Genomic DNA, 14,674 nt, shown 5'->3' on the forward strand with positions numbered 1-14,674 from the left:
CTCAATTTGGAAGTCTATACCTAAACAAATTTCGTAAGTGCTCACAGTATCTACTTAAGATCAGTTTTCCAACATGCTATTTGAGTTAGTCTAATGCCACAATTCTTAAATGCTTCAAAACCAGATTAAAATGTCTTTAAAACAGAGGACAAATTTGGTCTAACAAAAATACATGAAGAAATCAAATGACTGGACTCCCCAAGATTAAAGAGCTGTTAACCTGAAGAAGATACTAGGTCTTCTTACTGGTGCGGTTTGAGAAGTAACTCAGTCTTGGGTGATTTCAACAAGTTGTTTCCCTCAGCTAGTCCCCACCCCCAACTTCCAAGGCACCTGCAAAAATAAACATCAGGTTCCACCTCTGGGTTCAAATAATCAATTGTGCAAATAAAGAGCAGGCCTGGCCTGATGCAGCCATGCTGTGTGCCCTGGGGAAATCCCAGCTCTACTCAAGACAGCACAAGGCTGCACTGGGGTCACTCTGAGAAGAGCTGCTGCTGCTCTTCCTCAGCTCCGCTTTCTCCTGCTGCTTTCTGTCACGCCTTAGCTTATCAGTTTGTTTTGTCCAACTTCTAATTCTCTCACTTAAACTCCACTGTCAACTAAGGAACTTGGACGCTCCAGGCCAGAAGGGCCCTGGTGCTCGATTTCTCAGCCTCTCTGATTTGTCCTCCATGCTGGCTGCCAGGAGTGACTGCAGGGTGTAGGTTCTCCACCACGTGATCAAGGTCATAAACATGCTGTCAGCTGAAGGTAAGATCACATCTGGAATACCATTTCAGTGCAGAGAAGTAACTCTGCTGTACGTAGCCACGAGGCCAGCCGTGCAAAGTCATGAGGTCACATCACACTAGCACAAACGGATGTGCTGGGAATGTTTAACTCCATGATCTGTTACAGTCTAACAGGTCTCAAGGGTAGTGAGGTTGCTGCCACCAGAAGAGCTCAAGTGTTACCACAGGCAAGACAGAGGCTTAACTCACCCTGCCCAGGTAGGGTGAACTGTGTTAACAGAAAAGCAAGCTCTGTGGAAAAGACAAATGTCCAGCACTCAAGGAGATCAGGTCTTCCCTCAGCAGCGAGCTTTCTCACTGACATGGAGGCTGGAACCTCATTTTCCTAGGACAGTGTTGAAGAGTTTCTACACTTGTTACACTCTTTCTATAGACCCTTCCAAGTAAGACAATATAACAGAAATCTATTTGCAATCATCTGTCACAGTTCATTCTGTCACATAAGCTAGAATAAAAAGGAAATGAAGGCTGAGAGTTGAGCTCTTGGGTAGACTGCTTGCCTAATGCTTTTGAGGCCCTGGGCCCAGATCCCTGGACTGCATCAAAAGAGAAGACAAATCAAATATGTATTATAAAACAGCATAGACTAGCATATCAGTAAATAACACCAATAGAATTTGAAGAAGCAAAACTACTTACCTCTTGAACAGAACACGGCAAAACTACACGGCTGAAAAGGAAAAAAAATACATATATACGTTACATATTGATATGGCTTTAGAACAAGATCTCTAGACAATGGAACTTTTTTTTTTTAAAGATTTATTTATTATATATAAGTACACTGTAACTGCCTTCAGATACACCAGAAGAGGGCATCGGATCTCTTTACAGATGGTTGTGAGCCACCATGTGGTTGCTGGGAATTGAACTCAGGACCTCTGGAAGAGCAGTCGGGTGCTCTTAACCTCTGAGCCATCTCTCCAGCCCTAGACAATGGAACTTTAAATCTAGTGACACAGTGGACAAGAAAGCCATTTATAGGAGTGGGTGTTTATGAGTCTAAGACCTTGAGGGTCTCCACTATAAGACTGCCAGTGTTGAACCTGGAGGGCCACCCACTTCACTGCCAGGGGCTTGAGATGCAGAGACTTGACTCCTGTGCAGGGTAAGCAAGCATGAACAAGTTCATTATCTGCAGCTCTCTGGTCAGAACACTCTCATGAGATCTTTAGTATAGTTTCATTCACTATGTGTGATGTACATTTTAAAGATTTGCTTTTATGTGTATGAGTGATCTCCAAGAAAGCCAGAAGAAGACATGGGTCTCTGGCACAGTAGGGCAGGAGGTTGAAAGCACCCGATATGGGTCCTCTAAGAGAACAGTCAGTAGTACTCTTAGTCACTGAGCTATCTCTCTAACCCTGTGCATATTTTATTTTTGACTATACTGGTTGGTGTTGAGTGTCAATTGACACAGTTGGAGTTATCACAAAGAAAGAAGTCTCCCTTGAGAAAATGTCTCCATGAGAGCCAGCTGTAAGGCATTTTCTCAGTTAGTGAACAAGGGGGGGCAAGGGCCCACTGTGGGTGGGGCCATCCCTGGGTTCTATAAGAAAGCAAGACAGTAAGCAGCACCCCTCCGTGGCCTCTGCATCAGCTCCTGCCTCCAGGTTCCTGCCCTGACTTCCTTCCATGATGAACAGCAATGTCGAAGTGTGAGCTGAATAAACCCTTTCCTCCCTAGCTTGCTTCTTGGTCATGATGTTTTGTGCAGGAATAGAAACCCTAAGACAATGTGTCTCTCAGAATAAAAACATGTTCTGAAGATCGTAAATCAATCTTTTCAGAGAAGTTCCTCTACAAACTTATTATTCGAGTTGTGTGAGACAAAAGTAAAGGTATCTTTGGAGTAAGCAGTGACTTCTTTTCAGGAGATGGCTATGGACATTATAAATAACATACTCTTTCCCAAGGTAGGGCCAGCATAAGGAGGATCTGTGCTCACTCCTGCCCAAGCATGTGCTAGTGAACACAGCAAAGGCTATCTTTAGAGATCCATTTTACTACAGCACAGCACACGAGGAGGACTTGAAGTTTACAGCTGTGTTGTTTCCATCAGAGCATCATTTCTTACCTCCAGGTTTTTCACAAGGAAATCCCTTATTTTTATAAAATAGGTTTCCTGCTACTCCCTTCCCTCTATAGGTCACAATCATCCTGTTTAACAGTGATCTAAAGACCAGGACCACTCAATGAGCGCTTTAAAACCAAGACTCTTACACTAATGACAACTTCATCCATTGCTTTGTGACAGATGGGACAAGCCTACCCTGAAAGTCATTTCCTCTAGGTGGCCCCGGCTGCCCTGGAACCTGCAGAGACCCTCCTCTCTCAGTGCTGGTATTAAAGGCATGTGTCACCACATTTGGTCCTGAAAGCTATTTTTAACTCCTTAATTAAAAAAAAAAAATAGATGTTCTTCTAAGACATCCAACATCTGCCACAGTTTTCACTTTCGCACGTGGGAACCACCTGTTCACTTTGTGAATGGAGCTGACTGCAGGGATCACTTCACTTTACAGCGGTCACACCATGTAGAGCTCTGAGCACTCACTGTGTGGGACATAAACACAGTAACAGTAAACTGTCTTTCTCTTAAGGAGAAAGGTTTTGATGAAAACAGTTAGATGTTAGACACACCACTTGCTAACTTAGCTCATAAAGTAAAGGTAGGCAAAACACAGGCCTGGAGAGATAGCAGATAGCAGAGGTGTTGCTCGTGCGGAGAGCCTCAGATCAATTTCAAGCACCCACGCTAAGCAACTCCCAATCATCTCTAACACCAGCACCAACTGGCTCCAGTGCCTCTGGCCTCCATGGGCATCTGTACTGAGGTACACACACTGTCAAAGAGGGCTACTCAAGAGTTAATGGACCAGCTGGAGAGATGGCTCAGTGGTTAAGGGCAATGACTGCTCTTCCTAAAAGGTCCTGGGTTCAAGTACCAGCACCCATATGGTAGTCAACAACCATCTGTAATGAGATCTGATGCCCTCTTCTGGTGTGTCTGAAAGCAGCCACAGTGTACTCATATACGCAAAGTGAATAAATAATTCTTAAAGAGTTAATTGGCGGTTTGAAGACAGGAAGTAACTAATAAATTAGGAAACACTAAATGCCTTATTCTCAGTCAGTGCAGCATCTCTCTTGCTGTCTAGCTTGGCATCTCATATTTCCGTCTATCTCATATTCTCCTGTTTTAATATCTGCCAGCAGAATTATAAACTAGGTGATGCTCCCAGGATACATTGTTAAAAGTTTTCATAAGCTCAAAACTTGGTACTTTGATTATGCTTTAAACGTAAATCTTTGCTCTGTGAAGACTGCAAAGGGATGCCTTTTTTCCAGACTCCCTGTCACTAACAAAAAAGTAGTAAAATTTCAAGTCAGAGATGGCCCAGCAGGCAAAGGCATGATGGGAGCACACACGTGCGCGCGCGCACACACACACCATACAAATATAACTTAAAATTCTTTTCCTAAAAGTAAAAAGGAATAATCATCAAGTCACTTCACAAGTGTCTGCTGAAGGGCTGGAAAAATGGCTCAGTAGCTAAGAGGGCTTTCTGCTCTTTGAGTAAACTGGGTTCGGTTTCCAGTGCCTGCACAGTGGCTCATGGTGGCTACTCTAGTTCCTGGGGACCCAGTGCCCTCTTATTCCCCCCAAGAGCACTGTATGAATGCAGTACACATGCAAACACTTATACAGACAAAAATAGGCAAATCATCTTTTAAAACGCCAAATGTTTGCTGAGTATCTGCTAAGCACTAAAGAGTGCTCCAAAAGCTGGAGGTATCAGAGTGAGTATAGTATAGTGAGTGATGTTGGGAGAACACTCAGAAAGACAAAAAATACACACTTCCCAAGCCCTGGAAGATGAGCCACTGATTTGATTGGGGTGGGGGGGGGGTGGAGGAGAGCATCCGAGTCAGCGGAAAGAGAAGGAAAGCCTAAGCCTACATACAGAGCAACAGAGGAACAGCAAGGGGTCTTGTCGTGATGAAATGGGCAAGAAGAAAAATTACATATGAGCAGAAAATAGAATCTGGGCAATGTTAAGTAGAGGAATCTTGTAAGTGATTTCTACGATTTTTACAGGGTTGATATTAATACAGACACGATCTAGACAGCTAACTTAGGGCCTCTTTTTTCTTCTTTTAAGAATCTGAAAAGAAATTAGGGCTGGGGAAGAACAACAACAAAATGGGTCACACTTGAAATTGCACAAGGGACACCGACTCAGGTATGACAGCCGAACATTCCCCGCCACCATGGTTTCCTGTGGTGTTCATGGCTCTAAGAAGAGGGGAGAGCCACAACTTTTCAACAAAATGATGGGGGCCAGTCCGATGCACCTGGGAAAAGTCTTCATTTGCCATGTTAAACACCATGTGTTTAACGCCGCACCGAACCCCGTGAAGCAGGTGGGGCCGGTGTAGCCTAGAGGTGAGGGATCTGAGATCGACCCCTGGGGGATGGTCTACAGTAGGGTTCACTGAGCCTGCGGGGGGGTCAGGCTCGAATTAGAGGGCGACACCTCGCCCGGCATTCCCGGCTCCCCCGGGAGCCCCAGCCGCACCGCCGAGTCTGGGGCTGACTGCAGAGGGCGGCGGCGCCGCACAGGGCCTTGAGGCTCAAAGAGGGAGCCTACGAAGACCCCGGAGCGCCCTCCACGCTGAGCCCACCGATCCTCCCCAGCCCGCAACCCGGAGCCTCGCTCGAGCCCACCGACCCACTCACAATTCCTTAATCAGCACCATCTTCCGGGAAGCCCTCACAGCTGCCGCCGCCAGCCGCCACCGCCGGGCCTCTCAACACGCATGCGCAGCCCCGCCTCTCAATCGTCCGAGCCCCGAGCGCGCCTGCGCGTCCGCACCCTTCCGCCGCGGGCCATTGCGTCAGCGCGCCTGGGGGCTAACCCCGCCTAGTCCACGCCCCGTTCTCGGCGCACGAGACCTCCACTGCGGCTGCGTGGCCCCTTGGCGCGCTCCTGAAGCTTGGAGTGCGCCTGCGTACACTCGGCGGGTGCTGGGGCTAGCACGCCCGACGTTCTCACGCCAGCCTGTGTCTCTCAGGCCAACTGTGCAGACTGCGTTTTCGAGTGAATTCTCCTGTCGGGGCCCTAAACGACATCATGCTCACACAGGTGTGGAAGCCGGCGACGCGCCTCAGGTTTAGCAGGGGCGTGTTCTAGAAACCCAGACCAGTGTTTCAACCCTGATGTGTTCGCCCCTTGTCCTAGCTAACCTTTTTAAGGGTACGTCTGGTTGGCCTGTGTTGTGTCTGCTCTATGCTTGTCTGATGCCTACTGAGGCTCTGGATCACGTGGAACTGGAGATGCAGACTGTTGTGAAATGCCTTGTGGGTGCCGGGAACCAAACCTGGGTCCTCTGCCAGAACCCCAGTGTTCTCAACAGCTCAGCCCCTGTCCAAAACGTTCAGTCCTCAACAAATGCAACTTTCGCATGACAGAGAGACCCAGACCCAGTTGGATTAGGCGAATTCTACCTGCCCTTGGGCATTGGTTTCATCATTATGTGCTCTCAGGGCAAAGACCTCATTACAGGGTGAATGAAAGTTAAATTTTACTAAGACTAATCAAAAATCCGTCCAACACGGGCTTTAAGCACTACTTGATGTAACAACTCTGATAAAACAATTTTGAAACAGTCACTTCTTAAGTACTACTCTTGGACACAGTCTTTCACTCTGCTTCCTCCATCCGTGAAATTCATAACTTAGCATCCAATGACCTTTAGTGGGGTTTCTAGGGAACTAGTGAACTGCAGAAATTATAGGCATAGTTTCATGTCAACGGGCATTTTAGCTTAAATTTGCTTACTCTGTACTTTGTGTCAGACCATATTTTTTCCCTCCTCAGATGATCTTGAAATTATTTTCATGAAAACTAGAAATAGTCCCAGCGTTCTCTTGGTGTGTGTGTGTGTGTGTGTGTGTGTGTGTGTGTGTGTGTGTGTTTTAAGTGATTTATTTCTCTTTGCCTGCCTGTATACCTGGGTGAGACAGATCCCCTGGTACTGGAGTTTCAAAGGGTTGTGAGTTGCCATGTGGGTGCTGGAAATTGAACCCAGATCCTCTGGAAGAACCACCAGTGCTCTTAACTGCTGAGCCAGCCATCTCTCCAACCCCAGTCCCAAGCATTCTTTAATTTTGTTAGATTATCAGAGAATAGGTCAGTTGTCCCAATTTGAGAAACTAGGTTGGACATTGGAGTTGAAGACCTGGGCCTGAATCCTGGCTGGTTGACTTTCAAGATACCTGGAGTAAAGAATCTTGCAGAGACTTAATTTATACAACCAAAAATAGGTGACTATTTAGAGAATGAAAGGTAAGAAGGGGCTGGAGATAAAGCTCAGTTTATAGAGTACTTGCCTAATGTGCTAGCAGTGAGTTCAGTCTTCAACACCACAAAAAAGTCAAAGTTACATGAAGCACCTATGTAATATATCACGTGGTAATCGATGGCTTTTGAATGGTAACCATATAAAAACTTGCAGGAATCAGCAATGGTAAATTAAAATGTGAAGCCAAATTGGGGACTAGAGAGATAAAACTACTTACTGCTCTTCCAGAAGACCAGGACCTACCTACTATCAGGTTATCAGGTGGCTCAAAGCCACCTGTAACTCCAGTTCCAGGAGACCATACATGTAACTTTTTTATTATTAAGTAATGATTTTGTTTATTCTTTGAGAATTTCTTCTCTCCCTTCCCCTCCCATGTCTGACCACATTCTTTCCCCCCCCCCCGCAAACTGAAGGCCTTCTTTTATCATTATTATTGCAAATACATATAAATGAATGAGCATGTAAATACAAAACATAGCAGGCGGCATGGTGGTGCATGCCCTTAATCCCAGCACTTGGGAGGTAGAGGCAGGCCCACCTCTGAGTTCAGTGCCAGCCTGGTCTACACAGAGACCCTGTCTCGAAAAACCAAATACAAACGTATACGTATACATACAATACATACAACTTGTGAGTCCATTCAGTGTTGTCTACATGTATAAGTTTCTAGGGCTGACCACTCAGTATTAGATAACCAGTCAGGGGGCTCATCCCTAGGGAAGGCTAATTCTCTGTTTGCTTCTGTCTGGAGTCCAGTTGTTACTTGCCCATAGATCTTAATCTAGGAGTGGGGGTAAGATTTTTTTCCATCTACCTTGGGATGTCAAATGTCTTTGGCATTGTTCCAGTCTTGTTAAGGAAGCCATGTTGAGATTTAGGGGAAGGCTAACTTCCTGGCTCTTGCAATACTCCCACCCCCTCTTCTGTCTTGTTCCCTGAGTATTAATGGGGTTGAAGACCTGGGCCTGAATCCTGGCTCATTGACTTCAAGATACCTGAAGTAAAGAATCTTGCAAGGATTGTGTTGTAGATGTATCAGCCGGGTTTGGGCTCCCCATGTCAGTGCCCTGTGCATTTTGACCACTGTGGCTTTCTGCAGTGGTCTCCTGCTGCTGCAAAAAAGGATCTTTGATGAGGACTGAGATACACTCTTACGGGCTGGTATTAGGGCAAATACTTAGAATGCAGGTAGGGATTCTGCAGGTAAAGTGGCAGTTGTAGCTTCTCTGAGATCCGTGGCTTCCCTAGCCACATGTAGTTGGCTGCGTTTTCAGAACTAGCATCATGTCCTTCCTGTTAATTGGGCCTTTTTCCAATTAGACAGCAGCTGGTTACTGTATTTGTAGGGATTCCCTAGAGGAATGGAACCGATAGAATAAATACACAAGAACAGTTGCTCAGACCACGAGGCTGGTCTTTGGTATATGTCGTAATCCTGAAGTTGTAGCGAGGGAAGCAGGCAAAGAGGAAAAACTTCTTTTCTCCTTGTCCTTCATATCAGCTGCCACCAGAGTGTGACCCAGATTCAAGGTAGGTCCTCTGACCACAAATGATCCACTTCACTAAAATCCCTCACAGGCGTGCACAGTGTATAGGCTTAGATTTTTAATAAGGGCTCTCAAACACTTCAACACCACCTCCCCACCCCCACCCTCCCGCTTCTAGCCCACCATCCAAAGGGAGGGGAGAAAAGACGGTAAATAGGACAAGGGGATGTGGACCTGTTTAGAAGTAGTTCTTTGTGGGTGATTCCAATCTGTCAGGATACCAGCAGCCCAGTTGAGTAGTGTCAGGATACCAAACACAGTCAGCAGGGGTGGCATGATCCAGCGGAAACAGCCAGGCCTCTCCTGAATTGGCACGAGTCAGTGGGAGCTACCAGGTCCATCAGGGATGCCAGGAAAAGTTCTCTGCAGTGCATCTCAATGAAGGCAAGATCAGCAAAGATAAAACCAAAGAAGCAGTTGCAAGGCCACCTATGCAAGCACACAGTAACTGTTCGTTGAGTTCTGTTTATACTCTCTGCAAACATCACATTCCCTCCCATAGGTCTCGCCTCAGCAAAACACCATGTGAGTCTGTACCACATGACACTACCAGACATTTCCACACCAACAGTGACTTGGGTTTGTAGTTGATTCCGAATGTCATAAGGATGACAACCAAGAGTAGCCACAATAAGTTCACCCCTTGCCCACTTGGCACACAGTCATGTCTCCTTACGCCGTGCTTAGTTTCCAAATGAAAGCAAACAAGTTATAGTTATGCCTAACGCCGTGTAACTATCTACAAACAACCACAAACGCATTATATAAGGATAGGTAGCAGCATCCTTTTTTAATATCTCAACTCTTAGTATGATAACTGAGCAAAAAAAAAAGAAAAGAAGAAAAAGAAAAAGTAAGGACATGACTGCCCGTAGGTGTGGTGGAGAAGGTTTATTATAGATAAAGGGAGAACATAATCAGAGACAGGGACATCTGGGAGAATCCAGAATGAACGTAACCCTGAGCTGGTCCATGTGAGAGAGGGGGAGAGAAGAGCCAAATCAAGAGGTCATGAGGGTAAAGGGTATACTGAAGAGAGCTGGGGGAAGGGCAGCCCAGCCTCTGGACTGGAAACATTTAGAGGATGGAACAGGTTATGTTAGCCATACCCTGTAACAGGTAGGGACTGAGGGATGGTGGGAGAACCTGACAGCCATGTCTGCTTTGATGCGTTACTCAGGTACCTGTCCTGCTTTGAACATGCTTGGCCCAGGGAGTGGCATTATTTGGAGGTATGGCCTTGTTGGAATAGATAAATCACTGTGGGCGTGGGCTTTAAGACCCTCATCCTAGCTGCCTGGAAATCTGTCTTCCACTAGCAGCTTTAAGGTGAAGAGGTAGAACTCTCAGCTCCTCCTGCACCATGCCTGCCTGGATGCTGCCATGCTCCCACCTTGGTGATAATGGACTGAACCTGTAAGCCAGCCCCAATTAAATGTTGTCCCTATAAGAGTTGCCTTGGTCATGGTGTCTCTTCACAGCAGTAAAACCCTGAGACAGTACCTCAGACATTTGTCCAGGGTACGAGACCTAAGGATATCCACTGATATTATCTCAATTAATATTGCATTACATGATGAGGAAATCGAGGAAAGAGAGCACAAATATCTACACAAACACAACAAAAAATGATGGAAACACTCATGTAAATTGCAGTCCTTGTTTCTGCAACTGGTCACATGGCCTTAGATGGTATTTAGAACTACCTTCCTCTGTTACCCATTCTGTATTAACTCCCACCCCCAGCAAGCACCTCAGCAGGTCTTAGTTCTTTCCTGGAGGAGGGACCCATACCTTCCTTCCTGAAGGATCTGTGCTCTTTGTCATCCTGCCCAGTTTGGGATGTTATAGTTTCCTGTTGACATGGTATCACAGGACATAGCAGCACAACTGATGCCCTAGAGGGTCTCCTAAACTCCATTCATAACCTTTTTCACTTCCATTGTGGAGAAGCGTTCTGATTTCTCCTTCATAATTTGGATTTCTCTCGTAATCTGTTATTCCTTTCTTAGCCTGTTGCCTTAAGGGCATCAGAACCTCAAAATGACCATGGTGAAGTCTGAGCTCCCCCTGTTGAGTGCAATGTTTGTTGTCTTTCCTGGCAGAAGCATTCCCACCACCTGTAGAACCAAAACTTCTAGGCCTGCAGAACTTAAGTTAGCAAGAACAGGAAGCAAACATCTTCCTAGTGGGTCAGTAGGGATGAGAGTGAGATCCCCTCCACCCTCTTTTCATCCCCTGCTTCCTGGACCCATGAATCCTGGCTGTGTATCTTAGGGTTCCCATTGCTGTGAAGAGACACCATGACCAAGGCAACTCTTATAAGGGACAACGTCTATTTAGGGCTGGCTTATAGTTCCAGAGGTTCAGTCCATTATCATGGCAGGAAAACTGGCAGCATCCAAGCAGACATGGTGCTGGAGGAGCTGAGAGTGCAGCATCTTGATCCAAAGGTAGCAGGGGGAGACTGTCATCCAATGGCAGCCAGAAAGAGGGTCTCTCTTTTGCAGTGGGTGGGGCTCAAGCATAGGACCTCAAAGCCCACCCCCACAGTGACAAACTTCCTCCAACAAGGCCACACCCACTCCAACAAGACGGCAGCTTCTAAGGGTACCAGTTACCATGGGCCAAGCATGTTCAAGCCACCATCCTGTGGAAGAAACTATACCATATATTAGACAATGAGTCAAAGTACATAATCCCTTTTAGACAACCCTGCCCTAGCCCTCCAGGCTACTGCTCCCCCACCCCATCGCCGTTACAAGGCACTGTAACTGTGTCTTCAAAAGGCTATTTCATTACTTTGTAAAGCCAACGACTTCAGGTGACTTCAGAGGACTTGGTAAGGCCAGTGATTTTATGAGCACAGGCCTACTGTTAAACTTCTTTGAACTGTCAAGTGAGTTCCTTGGTCAGAAGCATTACTGCATGGAATACCATGATGGCGGATAAGTCATTCTGTAATTCCATGAGTGGTAGTGTTGGCAGAAGCGTTACATTCAGGAAAGGCAAACCCATATCGAATATGAATACCTAATCTAGTAAGGACAAAGCATTGTCCTTTCCACAGAGGAAGTGATCCAATGTAGTCAGCCTGCCACCAGGTCACTGGGGGGGGGGTCACCCAGGGCAATGGTACCATATTTGGGGCTGAGTGTTGTTCTCTGCTGTTGGCAGATCTGGCACTCAGTGACAGCCAGAGCCTTGGTGAGTGGAAGTTCATGTTGTCGAGTCCATGTTTAACCCCCATCTCTGCCACCATAGCTATTCTGTTCATATGCCCATTGGGCAGTGGCAGGGAATGCTGGGGAAAGAGGCTGACTGTCCAATGAACAGGTCATCCTGTCTACTTTATTATTGAACTCTTCCTCTGCTGAAGTCACCTTGTGATGATCATTTACTTGGGATACAGTGTCTTTACGTCTTTTGCCAATTCAGAGGTCTATCCAGATACTTCTTCCCCAGATGTCTTTCTCACAAATTTTCCAATCATGTTATTTCCAGAGTCCCCAAACATCCAGCCAACACATTGGTTACAGACTATCAATCAGTACATGTAGATCTGGCCATATGTCCTGCCAAGCAGAATGTACAACCATGTGTACTACCCAGAGCTCTGCCCACTGTGAAGATTTTCCTTCACTTGCATCTTTCAGGGTCATCCCAGGGGTTGCAACGCTTCAGCTATCCACTTCTGGGTGGTGCTTGCAAAACATGTAGAACAATTAGTAAACCATGCCCTTGCCTTCCTCAGTCAACTGATCATAGGGCACACTCCATGAGCCTATAGGCGCATGCTTGGCAGTAGACCCCATTGGAACAGGAGTAGAAAAGATAATTTGGGCAACTTCTTCCTGTACCTTGCCTTTGCTTTCAGTACCTGCTCAGGCATGACCACATACATATACATTTGATAATGGCTGGCTGATGTGCACATCCTACTTTATGGCTCAATGGGTCAGATAATATCTAGCTTAGGCCACATGATAACCTGGTGGTCTACTGTCAAAAGTTCAAGTTTCCACTGAGGCCCAGTAGCAAGCCAAGAGCTGTCTCTCTTAAGGGAGAATTTTTGTCTGCAGGATGGTAAATCCTTGCTCCAAAATCCCAAGGATCTCCTCTGTGATTCACCTATAGGGACCTATCAAAGGCATCCCTGTCTGCCACTGACACTTCAAGTACCATTGGGTCTGCTGGATCATACTGTCCAAGTGGTAGAGCAGCCTGGACCTGTTGAAGAGCCTTCTGTTCCATGCTTTACTGAAAGCTAGGATTTTTCCCTTGTCACTTGGTAGATGTAGTCAAGCTGGCAACCAAGAATAGCCATCACTATTTAATGCCACGACATTGTACATCTAGGGATACCTTGCCCATTGGTTCTTGTTATGGCTCAAAGACACCACAGCTAGGTGAGTCTGTTGATTGCTTTCCTCCCTCAGGTGCTTGCATGCCTCATTAGACTATAGTGAAAGCTAGTAGTGTTCGGAGAGGAAGCTTTTGGGTTGGGTCCAGCTCACATATTTTGTCCAAAGTGCATGGTGTCTTCAGCAATAAAGGCTTACCTCCAACTTGTAGGGGGCAGCCAAGAGCAATAGCAATAGGCTGTATTATTTTGGGGAGTCTCTTGTGCTCCCCTGACAACTCAAAAAAAGTTTTTCATACCCGGTACTGGGGGGTTTATTAGACAGTCTATGGCTCTTGTGAGGAGTGTTATCACCCTAATTGGCATCAGTTCATTTAAGCCATATATGTGTATTATACATTATGTTTATTGAATGTAGCAATTCTCTATGTCTTTTTCAAATGCTCTTAGTTTTCTTTTTTCTTTTTTTGCTCCTCCTTCCTTCTCTTGTATTGTTGCCTATGGTCCCTCTCCAGTTAAAGCCTAACACCTGGTTTTGTTTTTTTCCATTTCCCTCTTTGGGTCTCCTGATGTTTCCCTCTCTAGAGCTCTCTTCCCTCTCCTATCTTTGCTTCACTTTCCTGGTCCGTGGTTACTCCAGGTTATTTATTTAGCTGAAGATAAGCATGTAGAAACCACAGGCTAGAGAGAAGACGCAGCGTTTGTCTTTCTGGGTCTGGGATATATATTATATAATATATCCGAGGTGTGTCCATTACCTGCAAATTCCATGGTTTTCCTTTTCCTCACTGCTGAAAACTATTCCATTGTATATGTGTAGCACATTGCATCATCGTTGGAAGGACATATACATTGTTTCTATCTCCTGAGGATGGGTACATTGTTTCCATTTCCTGGCTAGTGTTACTTCAGCCACAGCAGGCTGAGCATTTATCTGTGGAGTTCTTCACCAGTGCAACAGCTGAGTCTTTTTTTTTTTAAAGATTTATTTATTTATTATATATAAGTACACTGTAGCTGTTCTCAGATACACCAGAAGAGGCATTAGATTCCATTACAGATGGTTGTGAGCCACCATGTGGTTGCTGGGAATTGAACTCAGGACCTCTGGAAAAGCAGTCGGGTGCTCTTAACCGCTGAGCCATCCCTCCAGCCCCAACAGCTGAGTCTTATAATAGGTTTAGTTTTTTGAGGGTTCTCCACAGGGCTTTCCAGAGAAGCTGACCAGTTTACACTCCCACCACCAGTTACTGAGGTTCTCTCTCAGGATCACAACGCTTGTCAGTTGTGCCATTGCTCTTTGCCATTCTGACTGGGGGTGGGATTAAATCTCAGTGTTGTTTTTCTTTTAAGATTTATTTATTTTATATATGTTAGTATACTGACACACTGTCTTCAGACACAACAGAACAGGGCATCAGATCCCATTACAGATTGTTGTGAACCACCATGTGGTTGCTGGGAAGTGAACTCAGAACCTCTGGAAGAGCAGTGGGTGCTCTTAACCACTGAACCATCTCTCCAGCCCCTCAGTGTTGTTTTAATTTGTATTTTCCTAATTGTTAAACACTGAGATATTTCTTAGTCTTTTATTAAAA

At 45.8% G+C, this 14,674-nt stretch overlaps 1 protein-coding gene and 1 long non-coding RNA gene across 3 annotated transcripts in view; one reads left to right on the top strand and one right to left on the bottom strand.

Moving 5' to 3' along the window:
• Pitpnb (phosphatidylinositol transfer protein, beta) overlaps positions 1–5,664 on the bottom strand; it is a 49,054-nt gene extending 43,390 nt beyond the window's left edge. The window contains exons 1-2 of one of the 2 annotated variants that reach the window (XM_006249522.5): positions 5,539–5,664; positions 1,434–1,464 (exon numbers count right to left, since the gene is read on the bottom strand). In XM_006249522.5, the coding sequence (XP_006249584.1) occupies positions 1,434–1,464; positions 5,539–5,558 (51 nt within the window). In that variant the 5' untranslated portion in view covers positions 5,559–5,664. The remainder of the gene's footprint in view (positions 1–1,433; positions 1,465–5,538) is intronic. The other variant, NM_053742.2, reaches the window with a different exon arrangement.
• A 72-nt stretch (positions 5,665–5,736) lies between these two features.
• Positions 5,737–14,674, top strand: part of LOC134481214 (uncharacterized) — a 75,857-nt gene continuing 66,919 nt past the window's right edge. The window contains exon 1 of the long non-coding RNA XR_010056621.1: positions 5,737–5,944. This is a non-coding gene — a long non-coding RNA (uncharacterized LOC134481214). The remainder of the gene's footprint in view (positions 5,945–14,674) is intronic.

The sequence above is a fragment of the Rattus norvegicus genome, chromosome 12 (genome assembly GCF_036323735.1).
Source record: "Rattus norvegicus strain BN/NHsdMcwi chromosome 12, GRCr8, whole genome shotgun sequence".
In the NCBI taxonomy this organism is placed as follows: domain Eukaryota; kingdom Metazoa; phylum Chordata; class Mammalia; order Rodentia; family Muridae; genus Rattus; species Rattus norvegicus.